At 43.5% G+C, this 26,098-nt stretch overlaps 1 protein-coding gene across 6 annotated transcripts in view; it reads right to left on the bottom strand.

The window, feature by feature from the left end:
* Window positions 1–26,098, bottom strand: part of Rora (RAR-related orphan receptor alpha) — a 734,843-nt gene that overhangs the window by 89,709 nt on the left and 619,036 nt on the right. Inside the window, exon 1 of one of the 6 annotated variants that reach the window (XM_006510880.1) lies at window positions 10,102–10,120. The exons of 2 other annotated variants lie outside the window; for them this stretch is intronic. In XM_006510880.1, coding sequence (XP_006510943.1) covers window positions 10,102–10,105 — 4 coding nt within the window. In that variant the 5' untranslated portion in view covers window positions 10,106–10,120. Of the gene's footprint in view, window positions 1–7,678; window positions 8,405–8,489; window positions 8,698–9,164; window positions 9,529–10,101; window positions 10,121–26,098 lie in introns of those variants that run through there. 3 more of the 6 variants (XM_006510878.3, NM_001289916.1, XM_030244147.1) reach the window with 3 other exon arrangements.

Below are 26,098 nucleotides of genomic sequence, written 5' to 3'. Positions count from 1 at the left end.
TCCAGGTTCAGGAACCAGTCCTAGGATCACTCGTGAAGATATTTTATTGTTAACTCTTTGATTACTTGAAATCAAACCATGTTCACACATAGATATAAGAGTGGGCCTTAACCAATCAATGTTTTGTGGGATCAGATAGTTTTGTGTGTCGCCAAGTGTCTTGGTTTTCCAATGGTATGTACCTCTGAGAAACTACAAACTGGCAAGCCCAAAACCCTCAGCATAGCCCTCTCTGGTTAACTGTGGCTGCCAGCATCTTGGTATTTGAAAAAAAAAAAAAATGCTGATTCACCACCCGAGACACCTGATTGACAGGAAGAGCTTGAATCTGACTATCACAGCATATAGGTGGCACCAGAATGGTCTAGCATACAGGAAACACTCAAGCATCGTCCGAAAGAAATATTTATGTTTGCACTGTGTTCTGTAGAAATCAGAAGTGAGAAATGAAGATAACAATCCGTGACAAAACAAAACAAAAAAAAATATATATATAAAGAAAAGAAATACAAACAGCATGCGGATCACACTTCTGGGTGGTGCACTTTGGAAAAAAAAAAAAAAAACAATTTGCTTCAATAGCTGATCTCAACCTAACCACAAGTCCTCACTTCTTAACCACGACCTTATTTCTAAGATCAAAGGGCCAAAGCAGCAGTTTCTCTGCACCCCCCAACCCCTTTTTGTTGTTGTTTTTGCCTTGTTTTCATGAAAAGTTCAGTTGCTTCTTTCGAGTATCAGCAAGGCCAGAATCATACTCCTTTAAAATCCCAGCGGTATCTTTCATCTTGGTTGGTTGTCTTTGCTATTACAGCTCGGGTCCCAAAGTTCAAGCCATGAAAAAGCCCACTGTACCTCGTGTTCTTACACCTCTGTGGTGTGTCCCCCTGCAACCCCCCAAGAGGCATTTCAGTGGGAAAATCAGTATTTTCAGGATTTAGATGCCTCTGGCTCCTCCACAGAGGTAAGATTGTTTCATGGTTGATACATCAGGCAAAGCCGAATTCAAAGCTCACTAAAGAGCCTAAAACTATTACTCAAATGAGTTCTTTTCTCTGACTCTACATGGAGAGCTTTTATGTGTGTTGTTATTTTCATTTTTCTGTCTGCTTTTGAGCCCTGTCTTTTGTTTTGCAGGCTGGTCTGTGTCAACTTTCCTAGGATAACCTTCAGTTTGCTCCTACCTCATGAGCGCTGGGATTACTGGAGTGCACCACCATGCCTGCTTTATGCAGGACTGGAGCTTGAACACGGGGCCTTCTAAATGTCAGGCAAGCCCTCTACCAAGTGAGCAACACCCTAGCCAATTTCCAGTCGTTTAACCTGTAAACTCTTTCAAGCTCAATCATCCTCTATCATATATACTTTATTTTTGAGACAACCTGAAAGTTTGGGTGAATTAAACCACCCGAGTCTTCAAAACCAAGGAGCTAAACAGTTTCTTCTGATGCCAAAAAGATTATCAGCGGTTATAATTATTTATATCCTCTGTGTGTGTGTGTGTGTGTGTGTGAGAAGGGGGGGGGGGAGAGCGCCTTGATTTGAAAATGAAAAATGTTAGATTTCACTGGCTTTTTTTTTTTTTAAGAAAAAAAAATCAAGGATGGAGAATAGACAAAACAAGGATTTCAATACAGGTTTAGCTGCTCAGGAACCAAATGCCACTCAGATTTAGTACAGACAACAGGGTGCTACGAACAAGCTTTAATAGAACTTGTTCCTTTAAAATGACCTTTCCTTCCTTCCAAGAAAACATTAGAGATTCGTTATCTAATAAGTCATTTCTAATAACTGCACAAGATAATGAATTACACTTTTGAAATTGGTGAAGAATGCCCCACAGCTGTCGAGAAAATATTCACAACCTTTGACCTTTTCCACTAGCCTGATGGGAATTTCATTGGCACTGGCATGGCTGTTGCCTGTCATGAGCAAGTATCCACTAGAGGGCAGCCTCATCTCAGATGTGATACTGCTTTGTGAAAAAACAAAACAAAAAAACAAAACAAAACAAAACAAAAAAAAACACCCAAAACTTATAAGAGCTTGTAATGTTCCTATAATTATTTTTGTGACTTTAATTTTTTTCCTGGGTAGTTTAAATAATCAACATAAGTCAAATAAAGTACCCATAAACTCTTAAGCCCCCGCTTCCACAAATTACAAGGATTACCACTAGGATTGATCCCCAGTCGAGTTATAGAGCCTTCTTTATGTACCTTAATATGTTTGAAACAAAGTTGTTTTGTTTTGTTTTGTTTTGTTAGTCAAGTCAGCCATATCATATTAGGCAGCTGGACCTCACTTTTTGCATCAAAATGTCAAATGTTTCCAGACAAACTGAAGTGTGTTTTTCATTTGAGGAAGAAATTGACCAAGATTGTGAGGTGGCTGAACGGTGAACCTGAGTGAGATGGGAGGCAGAGGGACATCAGAGCTCATGGGTAGGTGTGTGTGTGTGTGTGTGTGTTTGTGTGTGTGTCTTTTCAAATAGCAGTCTTCAGTTGGAAGGATCACATGTGTCCCCTACAGCATGGGAAGGTGGGCTCAGAACCAGAGGGAACTTATGAGAACTAAGCAGACATGTCTGCTTGATATGGGATGGTCTTTCTGATTTAACATGGAATAAGCTACCTCTGGAAATAGTGAACTCTCCAATCACAGGAGGGTTTTCAAGCATAACAGGACATTCGTGTCACCCACTTGCTGACGGGACATAGAATCTGAGTGACTTAAAGTTTCATTCCTTCCCGAGCCTCTGAAAGAACAGCACACCTCCATCCGGTACCCGGAGAGGTTAAGTACCAACCCAGCAAGAAGTGAGCTCCTGCGACTCCTCAAGAAACCTTCTATTTCTGCTGATGTGAGAGACGCCAAGCTTCTCAACACTATGCACTGATGCCCCTTCACTAGCAACACAACCATGCTGACCAGCATTCGACCACATGGAATGGATTAAAATAAAAAGACACACGTGTAAACCTCCTTCTTTGCCTAAAGATAAATGGGACAGGCAGACAAGTATTTGACTGAGTTCTGTGATAATGATGACTCTGTGCAGAGGCCAGCTGCACTTCACGAGGCTGTTCTATGCTATTTAGGAAAGCCAAGCTTGGTTCTCTCCCAGATCTTAATACCAAGCAGGCTTAATGAAAATCATGAAGAGCTATGAGAAGCAAATAAGAATAACCCCATTTGTACCAAATTGATTTTATTAAAGAGTAATTTAAAGATATTAGGCTCAGCAAAGCATTACATAATTGAATCTATTTTTCCCCCCATATAAACGGCAGACTTATCATTTACGCTAACTAGAGGCAAAGTTACGTACAGGGCATTTTTATAGCTTCCTTCGTGGGGTGACAGGGAGATGGTGGGACTCAGTTGCCTGGTCCAGCTCTATGGGGTATCTGCCGAAAGAAATTAGCTATGGCACGAGAGCTGTGTAGCTTCATCTTCTTCAACTCAAATGCATGGGCCCATCGGATGCCACAAACAGGCATATGCGTGAGCCATGAAGTGCACACAGATTGATACCCTGCCCCTATTGGCTTGGGAAATGTCTAGTCAACCTCAGATAAAAGCAGAAACCGAGAAAAGAAAAGTACCGCCCGGAGTCGACTTGGCCTTCCGTTGTACAGCCATGAGAGCAGAGGGTTAAGTTATCCTATCTGAAAACCCGACAGGGGCTAATGTTTCACTTAAAATAGAAAATCTAGAAACAATCTATTTCAAGTGCCTTTCCCCCCGACCCCATATTTCTCATCAGCTAATCTGAGCTCTTATTTAGACCTCTTCTCTAGGCATAGCACTCTGACAGCTTATGGGGAAAGCCTGTCCTGTCCTGTCATCCCCACACTACTGATGGTTTCACAGAGCTCAGGCGCTGAACCTCTCTATCCTCCAGTCCAAAGGCCAGAACAAATGGGAAGGATTCTTGGGGAGTGGCTAGATGGGGGCATAGTTCTGCCTGTCATTCCTCAAAGGACCTGGAAACATTATCAAACATCAGTTTATACTGGATGTGACAGGGGAATGTTTAAAAATTTACTTTAAATCAGAAAAATATAAAGTAAGTGTAGCCGATAGCGTAATGTGTCTAAAGGTTACGGCTTTGAACGATCAAATGTGAAACACACAGACTCAAGCAGCTTTGCTTGGTCTGCAATAAACATTGTAAATATGTAGAAAACAAAAAAAAAATCCATCTTTGACATTTCTTTTGGTGCTAAGGAAAGAAGAAATGAACATATGAATCTAACACTCCATCAACCAAGCTACACCCAGGCCTGCACAAACACCGTCATTACAAAGTATTCTCAGACAACAAATTCCATGAAGGAACTTTATTGATGGTGAAATATTTAGGAAGACTCATTCATCAATGCATCCGTCCACCTACCCGTCCATCCACAAAGTTCACTTTTGCCCAAATAAATGGTCCTTTCTAAATATAATCATCTTAGGAGCCACAGAGTAAGTTACAAAGCTGACGGCTGCTCTCTCAGACGTTTGGCAATGATCTGTTTGCTGACCTTGCCCATTGGTGTTCTGATCTCCATGGCTGGAAGGGAAAACGGGAGAAAGGGGTCTCGAGAACTATGAATCTATTTACAGATATGGCTACTGAACACCAGGAAAAGTCAGGACTTAAATTACAGAGTCTACGTTGGCTTAGATATGTTTTCTACCTGGCTAATGCTTACATCAGAGTGCTCAGCTTGGCTGATGGCAAAACACCCGACAGAAGCGTATTATGACACAATTGAAAAAACAGCATTGAGAGGCTGCCTATGAAAACTGCACCTAAAAACCACCCTGCAGACCAGCACGGCTCTCTTTACATCCATCCACATTCAGTCCTTCTGTCTTTAATTATCTTTAACTATGTTTATTTATTATGTCTTTATGCATGTGGACATGTGCATGCCATGGCACACATCGGGAGGTCAGAGGCCAACCTGTGGGAGTCAGTTCTTTCCTTCCACTCTGTGGTTCCAGGGACAGAACTCAGGTCCTCAGACTGGGCAGCAAGTGCCCTTTCACACACACACACACACACACACACACACACACACACAGTTGGCTCCGCACTGGCAGCCATTTGAGTTTTCGATTTTCAACGTTCAGTCCTCAATTTCTACCAGTCCGATCCATCACCGGTCCCCTAAATGGGACGCAGATCCCTGCCTGGTAAGGGATACCGCAGGAAGGATGTTTAAAATGAGACTAGGAATTGAATCCAAGTTTCACACGGTTAAAAACAAAAGCCAAATTTGTCCAGACTGTTGAAGTTAGGTGTGACACCAAAGTCCAATACAAAGAGGATTTCCAAAGGCTCCAGGTGCCTTGGCATCTGTGTGACAACCTGGAGGAAAGATCCAGGACAGGATGGAGGCTCCCATCTGAGCTTTCATCCTTCTAAGTCCCTTTACACAAACAGAGGCTGCAGAGCCATACAATACCAACTGCTCCAGCTTCAAGTTTTTTAACACTCAGCTACCAGCTAGCAGCACTTGGCCCATGTGATGACCAGACCGAGTGCCCCTTGCCTCAAGAATAAACAGCATCCCTACTCTTTCCCTGTGCCCAAGGAACAACCTAAATGGTAGTGGGAATCTGTTGTGAAGCAAGCAAGCAAACAAAACACACTGAAGGGTCAGGGAAGAGTTGCTCGAACTCAAGGTTACTACTTCCTAAGCATCGAACCACTTTAAGCCTAAACTAATTTGACAACTGACACAGAGAAAGGATTTTCTTCTTTGGTGAGTTCAAAAAGGCCTGATTTAATGATGTTTTTTTTTTTTTTAAAAAAAAACATCATTAAATCGGGCAACAAAGAGGATGCCTCTCTTTTTATAGTGGCTCCTTCTCTCCTCCTCTGTTCACAGGCATCTACGCAGCAGAAAGCTATACTATGAAGAAGAACCTTTCTGTTTTGCACGAAGAATCTAATTATGTAAACTCTTGCATATGGAACCAATTTAACTATTAAAACCAAGAGGCAGCAGGGAAGTATTTAATACGATTCCAGGCCAGTTTTTTTTTTTTCCTCCCTTAAATCTGATATGGAAACATTTACAGCATTCCTTGCTTTCCCACAAACTATTTTTCTAAATTTTGCACCAAAGCAAGACAATCCTATTAAGACAAAAGACGTAAGATGCTGGGACTGAAATATTCTATTTCTCATCCAACCCCCCCCCAAGCCCCCCCCCCCCGACACATACACATACCTCTAAGCTTGGGTTTTAAAGAAAATTGCACTGCAAGGACGTCTAGACATTTTTTTCCTTTTCTCAGTGACATTACTACCAATCTAGGAATCTTATTTTACAGCAGCCATAGGAAGCTCCCAAGTCTCGTGTGTGTGTGTGTGTGTGTGTGTGTGTGTGTGTGTGTGTGTGTGTGTATGTTAGGGGAGAGGGGATACTGATGACCCCCAGTTTTTATCACAAGGCGAGTTTGATTAGAACTTCACTTGGTACTAAACCTACAAAAGCCAAAAGCCAACTTACTAAAAAAGATCAGCCTCAAATAACACCATCAAAGGACAGTTCCTTAATGTTTGAGAGGTTTACTGTTCAGCAGGAGGAAAGGGCAATTAAAAAGAAGCCTCTCTCAGCTTCTCACCTTTCTCCCATTCAACACAATGGTACACAGTATGGATGAGGACCTTCACCCGCCCTTCCCAAACAGCAAATTCTAGTTTTTAAATTTAAGTAGGTGAGGGAACGAAATACAACTGGCGTCGCGGCTTCTGCAGTCAGTTTTCACTTAACAGGTTTAATGGGAAGAAGAATTACCAAGATTCTCTTTTGGGGAGGGGAAAACGATTTCTTTTACATAATAAGAAACCTCAACACCTTTCCTTCCCCAATACTTTCACACACTTAAGACCACGGGAAGCTCTTCCCTCTTGTGTTATACCAGTCACATATTATAAAAGTGATTCAACCTCACTTCCCGCAAGTGGAAGGGGAAAGGCACTAAATTTGCCGTGGGCGCATCCTACAGAAAGATTTCATCGAACGCAGCCAGCTCATCTTAGCGTCCTGAATGCTTCGACCTGTTAATAATTAATAAAAGATGCCACCCAATCTCTAGTGAAAAAACACAATGATCTGAAAGTAAAGCCGGCGCAGATACGGTACGGGTGTCCTTCATCCTGGATTGCAACAACAAAATAATCCTAAACCTAGCAAACGTTTAACGAGCACCGGGCCGCCGCGCTAGAGGGCAAAACCCCGCAAGACCTTCAGGGTGCTCACAATTGTTGCCCCTGAGAGGAGCGGCCGCTGTGCCACAGACAGATGGAGCTTTAAATCCCCAAGCCGGGCGACCGGGCCTGCACACTGCTTGGGCAGATTATCCGCCGAGAGGACCCAGCAGGCGCACGATCGCGCAGAGAGCTATGGGGCTGAGTCTTTCCAGGGCCATCTGCAAAGGTCGAAGCGCCTGTCTCGGTTTCTCCCTGCGGCACAAGCAACTTCCTGCGCACCTCCAAACTTTGTCTCCATCACAAACTTCCCTGACTTGCCTTGGCTTCTTCCCGCCTCACCTTGGGACACCTGAAGCCAGCCGTCCCTGCAAACCACTTTCCTCCTTTTACTTCCCACAGCTTACTTCCCCAGACCAGGGAGGAGGCCCTGGGTGCGGAGGCTTAGCCGCGGCTAACCTGTGCCCGTAGGCCCTCGCCGCGGTCTAACCTCGGCTTCTCCTCTCCAATCCCGTGGGCTGATCCTGTCTTCTGTCTACATCCATGCACAAACCTAAGTGTCTAGCCTGAGCGCGCTGCGACTGGGGCAGCGGCGGAGGGCGTCTTGGCACCTTCGGGGCGCTGGGCTGACTCCGGCCCGCGCGCTTTCTGAAGTGGCGGCGTCCGAGGGACGCAGCGCTGAGTTTCCACACTTCCCTAACCCGCTGGCCACTGGAGCTCCAGAGGGTGGGGTGGCCGTACGAAGCTCGGACGGCAGGCCTGGAACGCTAACCAGTCCTGGGGATGACACCACTAGCGTTCGCATGCAGGGCTCGGCCTGGCTGCCGCTCCCCCCCCCCCCCCACACACACATAGGCCAGACTTGTCCCGGGGTGCGGGCCCTGGGGACCCAGTGTGGATGTCCCCAGCTTCCTCCCAGTTGCCAGATCCTCCCTGAGCGTTCCAAGCGCTGCGACTCTCGGCAAACTTTCTTTGGGGAGCCCCGCTGGGTGTCAGGCGCACCCAGACGAGTGACAGCAGCTAAGAAGACGCCGGAGGGGCGATCGGGCCCGTGAGTCTAGCTCCACCGACCCGCGGCAGGCCGAACCCTCCTCCGAGCTCCAGTGGCTACGCTGCGGTGGCCCCGGAGACCCCGTTGGGTTCCAGTGGCTGCCCCTCAAGCTGTACGTGAGCTCCGGCAGGCGCGCCCACCCCTCCCCCTGCGCGCCCTCCTCCCCGCCCCCCGGAGCCGTCAGTCCACCCGAGTCCCCGCGGGCCACCCGGAGCTCACCTTTCATCGCTGCGATCACAAAATACATCCTTTACGCCGCGGTGCGGAGAGCGCAGGGAGAGCCGACCGTCCGACCCCGGAGCCCCCTCTTGCCGCCGCCGCCCGAGCCACAGCAGCAGCTGCCGCAGCTGCCCGCCCGCCGAGAGCCATCCCGAGCCATAAGAGGCTCCATGTGACCGGCTGACATCACGGCCGCCGCTCTGTTTACACCGCGCCCCTCCGCTTCCTCCCGGGGCGGGAGCAAGAGGCGGGAGGCGGGTGCGCCTGGGCGCCGCGCTCCGCCCCCGCGGGCAGGTGACCGGGAACGGCCCACCCCGACACAGTGCTGCCCCCCTGCGCTCCCAGGGGCCCGCACCAAAGTCCCTCGCCACCTCTTTACTAACCGATCACCTGTGGCGGCCCGGAAGCTCTCTGCCTTGCCTCTGACCACTTTCCACACTCCCTCCCGCTACCCCCCTCCCCCTGGCACTTCAGCTAAGCACCCTGATGCCTCTTTCAGCTCAGTTCCAGAACCCTTCTCAGTGACAAAAACACTGAATGATTAACCCCAAAGAAGCTTTCCGTCTGAGGAAGCTACAGTCTCCCTCTTGTCCCAGGGCATCCCAGCCCCCAGGCCCGGAACTGACACCAGTTTTGGGACGGAGCAAGCCCCCTCGTAAGACTTTCAGGACTCACCCAGCTCACAGCATCCAAGGTCGTAGTTCCGGGCTGCGTACTCCCGCAGCATCCCGCATTCAAGACAGCCTGTATATGTAAGACTGGAAAACCATGTCTGCCTGCTAAATGAGCTCCAGGTGCCAGACAATTTGAGCCACTGGTCCCCAGGCTCATCCTATCTAGAAGTCTCTCCAGAAAACCCATCTCCAAGTGGAAAGGGCGCTAGTTTTCTAACCTCAAAGATAAGACGTGGCATTTTAAACAGAAGAAACAACAAACAACACCGGTAGCCATACCATTCACCTTACAACCGAGATTTAATTCCCTCCAATGTTTGAAACTTTTTACTGCATTTACGTAAATCATGGTTTTATTTTTGTTCCCAGATGAATCTCTTTATGCTGAATTTCAAGACTACTTACCAGGCTTCCGCTTTACTTAAAACGTTGGCAACTATGCCTACAGTATTGCGCATAAAAGGGGGGAAAAATCTACTAAGCCAAACTTGCTTACCTAGTGCAGATCTGAGACAGCCCCCACCCTCTGATGATCAAACAGGAAGGATTCTAATATTTCTCTTTCCATGGAACCAAGCTAGCCTTGACCCTGTGTTGTGGCGGTAATTTAGAACACATGCAGACATCTAGCCCCATAACAAAGATTCAGATCTGTTCATTCCCCCTCCCAACCCCCATTTCAAGGAAAAAGAAATGTTTTCCAAACATTTACACAGTTCTAGGATTGGAATGGTCAGAAAACGTCATTGTCTTTTAGTTAAGCTATGGCCTTACAAAAATGTTTGATTTCAGACACATTCATCCCCAAGTAGGTTTTTTTTTTCCTTTAGAATTTTTTGAAATACAACCACACACACACACACACACAAAAAAAAAAAAAAAAAAAAAAAAAAAAAAAAAAAAAAGAGACAGGAAAAGAATCTGAAGCCAGGACCTACCCATGTTAACTCTGCTGTCCAGGCATAGTGAAGTGGACAAGGGTTACAGAGGAAATCAGCCATACCCACTGTAATGTTTACAATTATGAAATTAAATCACACCATGTTCCCATGATGCAACTCCATCTCCCAATGAGGCAACGCCCCAGTCTTCAAATTTGGTTTTGGGTTTCCCTTGTGTTAGTCATGTAAAAAGAAGAGTGCCACCAAAATAGCCCACCACTGGGTGCTGGGTGCATTTTTTTCCCTCCCCTTCTTTGTATTGTTAAAGGAGGAGAATACAACTACAGAGCACATGTTCATGTGTTCTGCCCAGTGCAAGTGCCTCTTGATAGACAAGCTGAGGATTCACTTTAAAACAGTATCTTGCTGTAGATAAGAATGCTTTGAAAACAACCAAATCCATTAGCTCCAGCCTGCCCGCCAGACTTCTGACTCCAAGGTAAATAGTCTTACATCTAAAGTAATCGGTTATTTCCAGGCCATTTCAAATGAAATCGGTAAGGAGGAATGGCATGCGCCGTGACACGGACTCCCACAATTACAAAGAGGATGATCTTTCCTCCTGTAGAGAAGTCCTCAATAGAAATAGCATCTCATCATACTTATTTGAAATATTTACACATTTATCCAGCAAAGACATTGCCAGGATAATGGAATCCTGACCTTGCCCTTCTGGAAATGCATTGCTCTCACATCCTACATGAGCAGCAGAATTCAGATGTTAAGTCGTAACCTTCCTGGGTGGCTAGATGCCATTTGTAATACACGCCTCTATTACATATCATCAGCTTTTAACCTAGGGGAGATAACTGTACTTCATAGGAACAGCTTTTATGAAACTTTTGAAAATAAAAATGAGAGTGTTTATTTTATAATAGATGATAGGATAAATTGCCCATGGACTTAGAAGTCTTTGACCAAACAAACCAGCCAGGAATGAAAGGCCACATATCTTCCTTCAAGAAAATCAAATTGGAGCTACAAATACATTCCTGTAAAAAATTTCACACACTAAATTAAAACATCCTCATATAAAGACACGGTATAATATTGAAACATTATCTATAGGAATAATTGGATTTTATTGAATAAATGCAGTGGAGCATCTAGCATGGGGGGAAATAGTTTTAAGAAATATATTCTTTGCATCCTTTTAAACATGCATTCTGAAGAAGAAAAAAAAAAGAATATTGCTTACAAGAAGGAAATGCCATTGGATAGGAATTCTTTCCTGCAAATGGGAGAATGTTACATATGAGTTCTCAAACATTATTGTGTTGGCTAATCTCAGCCAAGAGGTCAAAATGAGTTTATAGATGGCCACAGACTCATGTGGGGTCCCATTGGCTGCATACACCAGATCTGACACTTAGTAGAAAGTAGAGACACATTGTAGAGACCAGATTTTCCCAGCTCATCCCTGAGCAGAGCCTGGTGCACTTCTGCAGGGGTCCAGACTAGAGTATGGCCAGGAAGTTGGTGTCGATCTCTCTTCCAGAGGTCAAGAAAATGACTTGGGTTTCACTCCACAGGGCCAGTTTATGAGTCTAGAGACACATGGCTGCCCAAGATGCTCAGACATCAAAGCACAGGATTTAGCCCTAAACAAACCATTCCTATTACTGCCTCTAAGGCTCAAGAAATGTGGAAAGAGACTGGAAAGGAAGTAAGATGTGGAAAAGTGTGGTGGAGTTCCATTCTCTTGACACCAGTCATCATTAACATGAACTAGTAGCAGCTGCAATTGCTTGCAAGGGGCCCATTCAAGACAGGGCTTTTCAACAGTCAGTCATGGGTGTGAGAGAACTCAGAAGAGCCTACCCATTATTCCGGTGGAGGGGGAACAGTTGTCTTCAATGGTATATCCACTAGCAAACCTGCCGAACTCTAATAGTAAATCTGATTAAGGCCATATGGATGGCCTTGGCCAAACCCAAGAGTCACAAATGAGAGAAAAAGACAGGAATGTGGAAGATGAGTGGGGAAAGGAAGGGAAGGTGGCTAGATGGGGGAAGGAAGGAGATGCGAGGGTGCAGGGGAAGAGCAGTCAGAATGGGTCATATACCCCAGTGAAATCAAGGATTAATTTTCATTAAAAAATGATTCTTAGCTTTTTCGAGATTTAGATTTGTACCACACAGAGGCCTGATCATATGGTATATCACACCATCACACCCAAGCATGAATTCAAGGCTTTGGGGGTGGGGTGGGGGGTAGCATACTAGTGGGTGGAGGCATTTGTCCAAACTCCTCAAGATCCCAAAACAAGATGATTTCAACATTTGGGGATACATGTGAATAGGAGCATTTTGGTTCTTTCTTTTCCTCGCCCCTGTCTCTTCTACAGCTTGATAATTCAATTAATTTCTTTCTAACTGAACAGGGAAGAGGCCACCCAAAAGTTAACACAGTCTACGACCTTGTTTCAGCTCAGTCTTTGCCTTCTGAAAGACAATCAGGGCCAGCAAGACTACACAGAGGGAAGCTGCAGAAAAGGCATCTACTCCCTTTTGTAGATCATGGTCTTGCTAAATTGTGAATCTAGAAGACTCCAGGTCTCACAAAATAACATTTTATGAATAATACTGGAGAGATCCAGAATCAAAGATAAGAGAGGGAATCGTTGATTTATCTTGTTTATTAATGTTAAGGGGGGGGTGAACATTTTAATATGGCTTGTCTGTCTTGCTCACTATTTTAAGACCAAAGTAGAATGGCATTTAAATACGCATGAGTATATACAAATATTCTGACCACGAAATCTGATGAAACAAACGGTATTTTGGTGTCAAACAATGCCTTTAGTTTTACACACACACACACACACACACACACACACTTACTTACTTACTTCTGTTGACCACAATTATTGAGCATCTATTTTATGCCTAGAATTGTATTCTAGAACCAAAAGAAAACAATGTGATTGCTTTGGTCTCAAGATGTTTACCAATGAGATGATCTTTGCTCTAAAACCCTACAGGAGTCAGTCATTTCCTTGTATGAGGCTGACATTTTCTGCAGGAGTCCAGCATCTGGGTGGCCATGGCCACTATCGGTGGATGGGGGGTTATGGACCACACCTATGCCTTTTGGTGGAATAGATCATTGAGGTGGCTGGAGCCAGGCCATGCTTTATGGACTTTGGGATTTCTGGAGCCAAATATTTCATATGGCTATTAGGAAATTCAGAGATTTGGCCTGTGTTTTGTAACCATTACAATGAGGAAAAGGTTGAAGTTCACTGGCAGGCACAGATGACCAGCCTCCACAGACTACGTAGGCAGCAGGTGCTTCACCACTCACACACATGCTAAGGTGGCAAGCAAAGAGAAGCAAGCTGGAGACAAGAAGGCCTGCATTCCATGAGGTTCCTCGGGGTGTCTTCACTGCATCTCTAAAGCTGGTAGAATAGGCCACACATGAAACTTTTGTCTTTCTTTCACAGAGAGTAATGAATTTTGTTGTGAAGTTGGCACACACAGGCCTTTGTACTTCATTCTCAATTGTCCGTCATTCCCACTGCTCTCTGGATATTTCCCTTCCTTCCTCTAAGGAGTCCTCATTTATTTTATTATCACATATAGTCTCTCTCTGTCTCTATGTGTCTGTCTCTGTCTGTCTCTTTCTCTCTCTCTCTGCCTCTCTCTAATAAAGGGAATACAAATAAACAAAGAACTAAGAATTCTGGGACCTCGAGTTGCATGCATCCCTAGTCTCTTTCTCTGATAACTTCTGAAAAGTTACTTCACCTCCCAGAACCAACGTCTGCGCCCCATGGACTGAGGGAGAGACATAGACATCAGAGGGCTTTAGTGTCACAGCCATTCGTGTTTCCAGATCACTGGCATCCTTTTCTCTGTGCTGCGCTTTTTCTATTCACTTCCCTGAGCAGCCCGCTTCACTTCCTCAACTCCGTCCTACGGCAGAACTGGCTTTGGCATCCAATGGAGAAGCTGGGCTCAAAACCAGACTTCATCCCACTCTCTGGTTGAGTGATCTTGAGCAAACCTTTCTTTCATCACATGTGAGGGAAGGACAGTAGAGTCCTACAGGGTCACGAGGCAGATTAACTTAAATAGTATAAAGAAAGGTTAGCGCCACAGCACTTAGCACAGAACCATCAGCCTCCATTCTACTAATTCCTGTAGTTGTTCAAGGTCTGGTCATTTATTTGTTACTCTTAAAGACATACATCTGACTGGACCCTTAGAAGTGTGGGCTCTCAGTAGGGCCAGCCCATGTCTCTTGGCAATCTGTTCCTGGCATTTTTCTTTGGCTTCCTTTATTCTCTTGGCTAAAAATATTAGCATATTCAGCAGCCTCCTCCTGATGTTTCTTAGTGCATTGTTTCTTCAGATCAAAGCATTGATATCTGTGTTATGGGATGTGTGGAGTAACAGAGCTTCTTACCTTCTTTGCTAAAGGACTTTCTGACAACATATTGGTGGACATTATCAGTCTAACAATATACTTCTTCTCTTCTTCCTTCTCCTTCTCTTCATTTTCTTTCTTTCTTTCTTTCCTTTTTTTTTTTTTTTTTTTTTTTTTGACCATAAGCAGTTGGGAACACTCAGTCTGGCACCCACAATGCACCCTGAACAGGGTTGTGCTTCCTCTCTCCAGTTTTCCTTGGTCTGTAACAAGAATTGTCCTTACTCAACAGCAGGCCCACTCCGCCATGGGTCAAGACACCTTACTTCATGGGAAAACCTTGTTTGCCCTGTCACTGAGAAGACCACACAAGCTCTCAATCTTTACCCAGCATCAGCAGCTACATCTGTGGTTATGTACTTCCAATAGAAAGTATCAAGTCTGAGGTCATCATCTACAGCATTGAGTTTCAGACGGCTGGTGGTTGGGAAGGAGACCTTTAACTTCATCTTGATGCAGCCAGATGCCTAGGAAGTGCCACCGAAAAGGGCGAATTCCTGTATTTTCACAAATACGGAGCCCATACTAACTCAAAACACTGATCCTCAGCACAGATCTGTTGAGAGGGGATTGGCAAGGTTGAAGCCGTGTTGTATGTAAAATGAATATTTATTGGGGCTGAGGGGTACAGTACTTGCCATGCAAGCATGAAGGCCTGAGTTCAGATTTCCAGCATCCATGTAAAAAGCAGGGTGCAGCAACATGTAGCTCTAGCACCATGGAGGCAGAAACAGGAGCTTGTAGGCTAGCCAGTTTAGCTAAGTTGGCAAGCTCCAGGGTCAGTGCAAGACTTTACCTCTGAAAAACAAAATGGAGGACGATGGAGGACGGCACACTACTTCACCTTCTGGATTTAACATGGACATAGTCACATGCGTATGTACACCTACACCCACAAACATGTACACACACACACACACACACACACACACACACACACACAAAGTGTTATGTAGGTAGTAAGGGAGGGACACAAAGATTACTTAGAATTAGCTACTGCTTGACCTAAGAGGACTGTGGTCAGGCAAGAATTTCATATTTCTTTTTCTGTGAGAGAGCACACTCCCACATAATGGGTAACGAATAAAAAAAAAAATCTTTGCATGTCTATGCTAGGCCATGGAGAGGGAAGGAGAAATATCTGGATTTTATGATGGCTTTTGAGGAGTTTGTGGTCCAGCAGGAATTCAGATGTGGATGAATGTGATGCTGTGTCACCACCCTCATTTCAAGTGTTCAGGAGCTCAAGGGCCATGCTAGTCAAGAATGAGAGAGAAAGAAGCCGGAAAGATGGCTGAGTGGTTAAGAGGACTTGTTGCTCTTGTCCAGTTCTCTGGTTCTTTTCCCAACTCATACACACATGGGTGGGTGGTTCATAACTACCCATATCTCCAGGTCTGAGAGAGTCAACGCCCTCCTCTGGCCTCTGAGGGAACTGCATGCACATGAGACACATACAGCCAATCAGGCACACACAGAGATCCACTAAAATACAAATAGAATAATGTCTAAGGAAAAACAAAAACAAGAGAGGTTAATGCATACAGAGCCAATTTTTTAAGGAGGGCTTCCTGAAGAAGGTTCCATCTATGTTAGACCTTGTAATCTAGCTCAAATCTTTGTAGAAATAGGAACTCAAGGGCTCCACAATGCTGAGAAAGGTAGACAGAAAAGGCAGGGGCTCCACAATGCTGAGAAAGGCAGACAGAAAAGGCAGGGGAGCACGCAGTGCTGATGATTTACAGCAGCACGAACTAACTACACACCATCAGAGAGGAGAGAACATCTAAAAGGTGGGCCCAGAGCTCCATCATTTGCCTTTCCTTCACGTGCCTCGAACCAAATTCTTCATACTACATACATATGCAGCTGGATATGGAGACACACATTATAATCCTAGCACTCAGGAGGTGGATCCTGGACAATCTGGAATTCCACACTATTCTTGGCTATACTGTGAGTTCAAGACCAACCTGGGCCACATGAGACCCTATTAAAAACGAAGACAAACAAAAATTAAAAATCAAACTGAATCTATTCAGAGATTTTTTTTTTTTGTGGGGTGGGGTGGGGAATCAGGGCATAAGAAAGAAACCATGCTCAAGGAAACAGATGTCTTCTTACCTTGCCAGTTTTATACTCTTATTGCAAAGATTAATGCTTGGTTTGGTAGTCATAAAGCTAAATTATACTTAGTAGAACACAGAGAGCCAATGAGCGCAGCATCACAGCACACAGAGGAAGAGTAAAATAGAAAGCAGTGTTATTTCACTAAAGCTCAGCAGAGCATTTGAGGATGAATAAGATAAATTGAATGTTACTTGATTTTTGTATCTCACCCATTTCAGCTCTGAAAATTGTAACAGACAGTTCTATTAATATACACGCTTAGTAGAAAGGCTGTATCTTATTTTTAAAAAGCTACGATCGTATATAAATACAAAATAATGGAGAAAAGATAAGCAATTTCAGACAGTTTTCCCTATTTTCGTCATGCATGGCGATCAAGACCACAGAGTCACATGGGCTCTGCTGGGAAATTCAAGTCCCGAAGTGAGGAAGTTTCCAGGAGCAAATGCTGTCATTATTTTGCTCTCATAGAGAAAATATGTTCCCGTTCAGTCAAGCAGGGTAATCAATTATTCTGCATTATGAAATCCTCATTTTGTATCTATTGACATTTCAGACAGTCGTGCCGCATGTCAATAGTAGTTTGGATGCTCATATATGAGCCCCCTGCTTACAGCCTGGGACTCCTACCACACAGGTTCTACCTGCAGTCTCTTTTCATTCGCAGAAGCCCATCAAGTATTTATGCCTAAGTTCAGGGCAGTGCACGTGTGCCCTGGGCACTAGAGCCAGGACAGAATCCAGTGGGTATTTTTGTCTTAATAAAAATGTTCTTCTTCTAACTATGTTTAATTCGTATTAAAAGATAATCACTGCCCTCCTCTTGAATTAAAAATCGTTCCTATGTAAGAGGAATATAATTAGATTAGGCTATCAAGTCACCACAGAGAGTGGTATTCAATGTATGAACACAATCTTGTGTGTCCCCCTCCCAGCCCCCAATAAGATAATTTTATGGAGTTGGAATCCCCCCTTCTCTCTGTGTGCGTATGTATGTGTGCATATGTATGTGCATATGTGTGTATGTATGTGTACACATGCTCATATGTGTATGTATAAGCAGGCTAGAGATTGATGGTGTTGGGTGTCTTGTTCTACTGCTTTCCACCTTGGTTTTGGAGCCAGGGTCTTTTAAGGAATTGAAGCTCACAATTGGCTAGCCTGGCTGGCCAGTGAGCTCAAAGATCTTCCTGCTTCCAACTCCCTCTCTGGAGCTGGGATTATAAGTCAGGACTGAGCCATCCCCATAGCCCTTCAAACTGACTTTGGATGAAGATTCAATTCCACTCCTGTTGCTGCCATTTCCCCTCCTGCTGGCTGACCATTTCCTGGGATTTCCTGTGTAGCAGAAATGAATTTTTCTTTCAAAATTCCTTTCATCAAATTACATTCTGTTTTTTCTTTTTTCCCCTCAATGCTCCTTTTAGTGATAAGGGAAGCAGGGAACAGAGAAATGAAGTGACATGTCCAAGGATATAAGACCAGGGTTTAGGCAAACTCCACATATGGAGTCTATGGTGGTCATTCACTATGCCACAATGCTCAAATAATTTACCATGTGTTTTCCTTGCATCCAGCACTACTTATCAATTTTATGGTCATAATCTGACTTGTCCACGAATCAAAAAATTACCATTCTTATCCCATCTAGGCACAAGTGCAAGGAATTCTATCACCAGCTTCTGTAATCGTGCAGGGTTAGCATGTGTCATCATGAATTATTGCATAATTTAGTAAATTATTTAATTGCTACTAATGAAGAAACATTCTGTACACAGTTGTAATTACCTTGTTTGGAAACAATGTTGCCATTTGTATATTTAAGGAACACTTGCTACAAATTAACTCTTGAGGGGAGTTTTTGTTTTTCCATTTTGGGACCTACAACTCTAAATAACAGAATGGTGCATGTAATCCTAAGGAAAATTAAAATTACAAACACCAATAGCAGCACTTTTAAAAACTTCCAAATACAACAGTGTAGAAAATGGTAATTTTATACTTCATGCTATTGTATAGAAATCATACAAGATAAATACATTTGCTGGGCTTTAATAAATGGAAACACTGCTATTCTTTCTGTAAATGCTTTTGTAACGTAAGATCATATCTCACCCACCTACTCTAACACATGGTTTGGGGCATATACCCATCTTAGGAAGAGTTTTCAGAGTGCTTCGAATAAAATTCTTGCCTACATTTATTAAGTGACTGTAGTATGTAGTATGCATGTTTATCGTAAGTGCCATTTATACAAAACAAAAGCACACTATAGAGGTAAGGTGTTCTGACATTGTGAAGTAAAATGTAAATTGTTAAAATGCTACACTACAGGAAGGACCTGTTGGTGCATCCGAAGATACAGCATTGCAAAATGACTGATATACATTATTGAATTTGCTGTAAAGGCTTGGGAGCTATGAGAGTCTCCACGAGCCAAGCTTGCCCATTATTCCAAAGGTTAGGTACACCTTGTATGGTGAAACTGAGTTTCATCAACTAGATTGGGATGGTGAGTTCATTTACGACATCATCACTCCTTGAAATATAATTGAGTTAATGGAGCAAAGCCATGGTAAACAAGGAAGAATAAAACCATCAGGAACTCTCAGATCGTGTGGTGGGCCTCTCTGGCTTCCAAGAACATGGGCAGCCAAACCACCCTTGTCCAACAGTTGCCCATGGTTAAATAGCCACATACAAGAAAGTTAAGCAGTAGCATCATACTCTCTCTGATGTCTTTTCTCTATGGTCTCAAGGTCAAACTGCCAATTAACTGGGCAGTTCCTGTCATGAAAGAGTTTTATCCTCTGATACGTTTTGTTGTTGTTGTTGTTGTTATTGGGGTTTTTTTTTTCTTTCTGTTTTTAGAATCATAGTTAACTTCCCAGATTTCAGTGCTATCCTAGAGTCAGTAAGTATTCCATCACCACACAAGATTTGGGCATTGCAAAACAAGAGGAAAGAAAGTACTTTTGTGTGCTCAGGGGCAACACCACTCGAATCACCATGTAGCATCAAATATCATGTAGAGGTTTTTTATGCTCCGAGTATTTTATCAGCTAAAGTGACAAATGAAGACCAGAGGTTCCCCCCCCCGCCCCCATCAAGTGAGAAATACTGTACTTTGGTTCATCCTTCCGATGGAGTTTTGACAAAGGCATTTGAGGACATAACCACCAACTATGATGATGTGTCTGTTCCTATATGTGTCTCTGTAGCCAATGTGTCCTTCTATTCAGAATTCTGGAAACGGGAGCTCTATTTTCTTCTGTAGCTTTTCTTTTGCTCCTAAAGAGGTAGATAGCTCAGCCAGTAAGGTTCTTGCTTTACACATACAAAGACCTCAGTTTAATCTTTAGAATCCACATTTTAAAAGCCAGGTATATTGGCACATCTTATAATCTTAGCCTAGGTGAGGCAGGAGCAGAGACAGGAGGATTCCTGGGTCTCACTGACCAATCAGCCTAGTCTAATTGGATATGTCCTGGGCCAGTGAGAAACTCCCTCTCTCTCTCTCTCTCTCTCTCTCTCTCTCTCTATATATATATATATATATATATATATATGTGTGTGTGTGTGTGTGTGTGTGTATGTGTATGTATATGTATATATGTATGTATGTATGGGATGGTACTTGAAGAATAGAGCCAATATTGTTCTCTGGCCTTTACAGACAGGTACATATACTACAAGTGCATCTGTATACATACACACACACACACACACACACACACAGTCACGCACACACATACATACATGCATAAATGCATATAAATGGTCTATTAGTATGAAGTTTATTTTGACTCCAGATATTATAAATTTGATTTACCACACACTGCTTAGTATGGTGCTAAGACCCCCTCCCTATTTTTAAGTAAAGTTGATTATTCCTTCCTCAACAAGAGTTGTGCTTTCTACCATTTGGAACCCCAGTTAAGTCTGCTGTAAACATTCACATTGTTGTGTGAATATGCGTTTTTACTTCATATGGGTGACTATGTAGTCATGGCGGCTCATGCAGAAGGGATACATGCATTTCACTGAAGACGTGTGTAGTGCTTGCCAGAGTGGCTGTGCATTTTGTGTTCTAGGCAGTAATGTGTGCACTCCAATGGTTCTGGATGCACACCAGGACTTGTAGCTATCTGAAATTTGCCCATGCATTGTTTCTCTGGTTATTTGTTTATAGTTGTGCTTAATGAAGTCAGCAGAAACGCTGACTATGGAATCATCTTACCCAGAGAGAACGTGGGGCGATCCTTCTGCCAGTCTGTGCTTGTTGCATTTTTGCCAACTGGTGAAAACGTAGCCTTGTTCTATTCATGGGTCTGTTTAAAGCCGCCCTATCTAATGCATTCCATTGATTCATTACATTGAACTCACGGCCAGCCGCACCATGAGTCCTGGATTTGTGGCTGAAGGCAGCTTTCAGTGCACAAGCACATTGCTGGCCCTCCTGCATTTAGGAGCCCCAGACGGCTCTTTGGCGAGCATAACACTGCTAGTCATTTTAAACAGTGAGGTCATCAACACAAAGCACAAAGATTAGACAAATGTGGCGTTAAACAGACTTTGGGGAAAGCCCATTTGTTTACAGTCTGGGAGATGAAACAAGAAGGCAAAGCATTGCCTCGACTGACCTCAGCCAGAAATGACTGGACACCCTGCATGGTTGCCGGCCTGTCCATGCCCAGAAAACCAGCACTGATTGGAGGGGTCACAAATAAATCTTAACACTTGTAAAAGTTCATAAATATAAGATCCATCAATAATGAAAATAGAGTATGCTACATCTCCATCCATCTTTGTCACTCAGCATTCTCAGTTTAAATGCCACTGTCTTTGGAAGGTCACAGAGAAACCCCCAACCTCCATCAGCCAAGTTCTGGGCCCCCATTTGCAGTCTGCTCTTTTTTGTAAACCTGAATCTTTATCGTCATTTTTTGTTTTTTAATTTACCTTGTTCTCTCCCTAATGCCATTTCTTTTTCAAAAATTATCTTAAGTGTATGTGTGTGTGTGTACATAAGTGTCCTTGCGTGTGCACACACATGCATGCATGTATGTGTGCATGTGTCATCAGAGGACAAGATGCCAGAGTCAGTTCTCTCTTTTCACCGTGCTGATCTCTGGGATTGAACTCAGGCCATCAGGATTGGTGGCAGATGCCCGTATCCACAGAGCCAGCTCCTCAGCCTCACTCATTCTGGTTTTTGTGATCATTTGTGCTCCTATCTCTAGAGTCAGCGGAAACACCATCTTAGTCTCTCTGTATCCCCCCATGATGCCAAGGTTTATCATGGTGTCTGGCATATCCAGTTGCTGGGTAAGTATTTGTCAACTAAGTGAATGTCTTGCTGAAGTTGGGACACATGATAGAAAGAGTTCTGGGGCTGGGATAGGAAAATCTGGTTTCCTTCCCATCTCAGTCTTAACTGACTGGCTGTGGTACTGTAAGCTTCACTGTCCTCGCCTATAAAACCGAAACAGCATAAGAACCTATCGCTAATAATGGCTTTTGGAGAGAACTAAAAAGTCAGTTAATGAACACAGAACCTGGCAAACAGTTGGTTTCTGATCAATATTGCATCAGGATAGTTTATAAGCCAGAGTTAGAAGTCCGTACCAAAGAAGTACTGCAAAATATAGCACCTGATAGTGCCAACAGTGACCCAATGTGGGCATCTGGGTAAGCCCAGGCCTGGCTGGTCCAGGCTTCCAGGGAAGCCTAGGGATTCAGAGAATTTTCCACTGCGAAGTATATGTTTTGTTTCCCAGACACTCCAGTTGTGTGCTATATGTTTAGGATGTCAGACGATACCATCCTGAGAACGAGTACTTAAGACTGCAGGCTCTGTTAGCCTTCACAATTCAGTATTGGCACCATTTTCTAACAATGTAGCACCAAGATGGTCTGAATTAAAATAAGCTGCTAATTTATTCTACTTCAAAAAGATTTGTTGAATGTTTAAAAGTGATGCTTCAAACACAGAAGTTGGTCCTCTCTGGAAATATGATGTCTTTTTTTTTTCTCTCCGCCAAGCATTCCTAAAATACATATTTAATTAACAAACATATCATGATTCTATCTGAAAGGGTTTCTGATGTGCTCCTTAAGATTTCAAGGCCATAAGACGTGAGCAGTTTCTGTGGAGTTGCCTCACACGGCCTGTACGTACCTAAGGCTAATGAAACAGAATTTAAGTCTGCGCAGTGGCAGGTCCGAGATGGCATCTGTCACCCAGCGCTTACTACACTCAAAATTTATACCAAATAATTACCTTATAAAATCACGATCATCAGACACGATTAAGTGACACTCTTTAAGATCACGGGCCTTTAGAAGATTCAAAACAAGATGAATCACTGGCAGCAAAAGGAACAACGACAGGGAGGAGAGATGCTGACTCTGTGCACTTGACCACACAGCCGAAGAGAGCCGTAGAAGTGGCTGTCTACAAACCACGCAGTGCTTCCTAACTCACGTTTTTATTAACTTTTCTGGAGACAACACCCTCCCACCCCCAACCCATAAATTCTCATCAGGCGACAAACGACAGACAGATCTGAATCAAACCTGGAGTTTAAAACAGCACCTGCCAGCAGGCATGCTCCTGGTATGCCCTACAGAGGGTTGCTTCCAGTTGGTTCACGGCTATTTTAAATGCTCCTGGATGGGGCTACTGAATTACCCTGTCAGTGAGCAGGAAAATGTTATGCCAACCCTTCTGCAAATTCCTTCCAAGGACACAAAATACTTGGGATCATTCTAATAGAATCAAGGCTAATTTGAGGGGGAAAAAAAAAAAGAAAAAGAAAAACAAGTTGTTTTTCACTTGAAAGCTTTCGGTTTGAACTAGTGGAAGGAGCCTAACTAACACAGGGCAGCTGGGCTATGACTCACAAAACCTTGGAATTCAGGCCAAAGTGAGTATTTCCTTAGAATGTGTGTGATATGCATGTGCATCTCTGGTGGGGCCCAGAGGGTATTAAATAAATGTCGTCTCTGGGAAAGGATGAATGATAGTACATGTAATAATGACCCATGGATTTTTGCATCAGCAAAAGATTCCTATAAAAAAGTTGAAATGCATTTGGAATTTGTGTTTGTGAATAATTCTGTGTTCATCTTTTTGCCTTAAAAAAAATCACTTATACTCAGCATGAACTTTCTTGTTTTGTTTGGTTTTTGTTTTGTTTTTTTGTTTTTTTGTTTTTTCTTAAACCAAGGTGTGAAAAACATAGAAGTGTTTTCCAGAACACAAAAAGACGATTACAGTTCTTAGAAAGCTATGTTGGTATACGGTGTGTGTTGTGATGATAATTTTAAATTTTCTTCAGAGATATTTCTTAGAGCAGCCCTTGGGTGAGACGCTGTAGGAAGGTTTGAAAGGGAGGTTAAAGGAGCTTGGCATGTCTGCACTAAACATTGTCACCAAGATTCAGAGATGGAATCCCGTTGTCAGTGTGTGCACCAGGCTAACTGTGGCCAGAGAAGTGTAATTGTGAGAAAAACCTTCCACAATTAGAGACATCTCACTTGAAAGCCTTATGCATGCAATGTAGTAGAAAACAAAAATAAAATGGCCAGAAGGAAGAGGAGGAGGAGGAGGAGGAGGAGGAGGAGGAGGGAGAGAGATGGGGCGATATTACAAAGTCACCCACTAAAATCCGAGAAACTTAGCTCCAGCCATGTGCTTCAAAAGCAAGCTTCTGGCAGCCACTAGGATGGCTTCTTGGCCTAAAAATCACAATCCTGAAAGCCATGCTGTCCCAAGTTTGAGTATACAAAAGATATTAGAGAAAGAGCCTTACGTGATCAACTTAGACCTTTGCAAATAAGAGCAGAGAAAAAATACATGATAAATTATTAATAGAAGAGCTTTCATAAAAGATAAAAAGTGAGGCATAAGGAATGAAAAACCATGACAGGACAGGATCACTAAGTGTAAGGGCCAGCCACCAGCCACACCTTGTCTTGAGGACATCTTGTGTTACAGCATACTATGAAGGTCATAATAATTAATGTTTATAGTAGCTTTGAATCATTAAGAATGATTTAGCTCATGAAGACAGGGACTTACATAATATATTTGGAGAGCCCTTCCCCTGCAAAATAAAAGTGAAGTTGTTTAAGCATTTATAGAGACATGCTCCAGAAAAGTTAATTTATAAGGGAATATCTCATTTCTTCTCAATTGTCTGCATACGCAGAGTTGGTATGTGTGCCTATAATAATAAGCCTTCTTACTTAAGAACTTCCAATCAGGGGTTTGGCTATTTTGGGTTCAGTGAGAATTGCCCTAAGGTCTCCTGGCAGAAAAAAGATTTTTACTTAGTAGGACACCTTCGAGACACACGGAGTTTTCATTCAGTTCTAACATTCATCGAACGTTAATAAAAATGAAGTGGTCCAAACACCCCTCTACCTCTATTTAAATTAGACTTGCGCATCAAATGCTTCCTTGGATAACTCAGGGCTGGGGTTTAAATATGGATCATTCTATTAAGATATTTGTTGTCATGGCTAATTCTGTACTGCATTGAACCTGCCAGCATTCTAGAGAAGAAAAGATTAGCAGTAAGGGGAAATTCAGTGGAAAACAGAAGCAGGAAAACTCAGCATAACTTGGCAACGGCTGCCTTTCAGTGCAAGTGAGGCAACTGATTTTGTCAAAGGACGCCTTTATACGCACACACACGTGATACCAATGCCCTTCTTCAATGGCTATGGTAACTCATTAAAATAAAACAGAAAAACCTGCCTGCTTGTTGCCAGGGCACTTGGCACACATTCAGGAAAACCAGTTAAATTGTGCGAGGCCTAGAGACTGCCACCTCCTCAACCTGTCAGATGACAGCCACTCTGCAGACACTTCAATGGTCTGCAGATACGTCGTCCCAAGTCCTGCCTAGCAGAGGAAGAGAGGAAGGGGAATTTATTGCCTAGAACGTCTTAAACTAGCGCCCAGATACTTTGGGTTTCTATCTCTTGGACTCTGTATTGTGTCCAGACTCCAGATTAATGATGCTTTTTGTAGTGAAATCTTCATGGTCACCTCCTAGGTCCCATAGAATTTTAATAAACTGATGCCGTCACAATTCTTTCTCTAGGAAGAATGTAGGAAAAAGCTAGGCTGAAACGCAGATGCTCAGGAAGAGGGTGGCATCGAGGAGGGATTAGGGTAGCAAAACAGCTTTCTGGCTCAGCCAGGGTCACACACTAACGGAAAAGCTGGGACTTGAACCCCAGTTTCTGACTCCTACTGTAGTGCTCATGACACATTGCTTCCGGTGGAACATTGCCTATGAATGGGCTTCCTGCTTTGAAACATTTGTACCATGAGGCGCTCAGGTGGGCAGGCTAAGTAAAGTTACCCGTGGCAGGAGACTTTTGTAAGTGATGTATGAAGCTGACTTCCTGTTCT

This window comes from Mus musculus, chromosome 9 (genome assembly GCF_000001635.26).
Source record: "Mus musculus strain C57BL/6J chromosome 9, GRCm38.p6 C57BL/6J".
NCBI classification, from domain to species: Eukaryota; Metazoa; Chordata; class Mammalia; order Rodentia; family Muridae; genus Mus; species Mus musculus.
The sequence above is the reverse complement of the archived record's forward strand: the minus strand, read 5'-3'. Positions and strand labels throughout refer to the sequence as shown.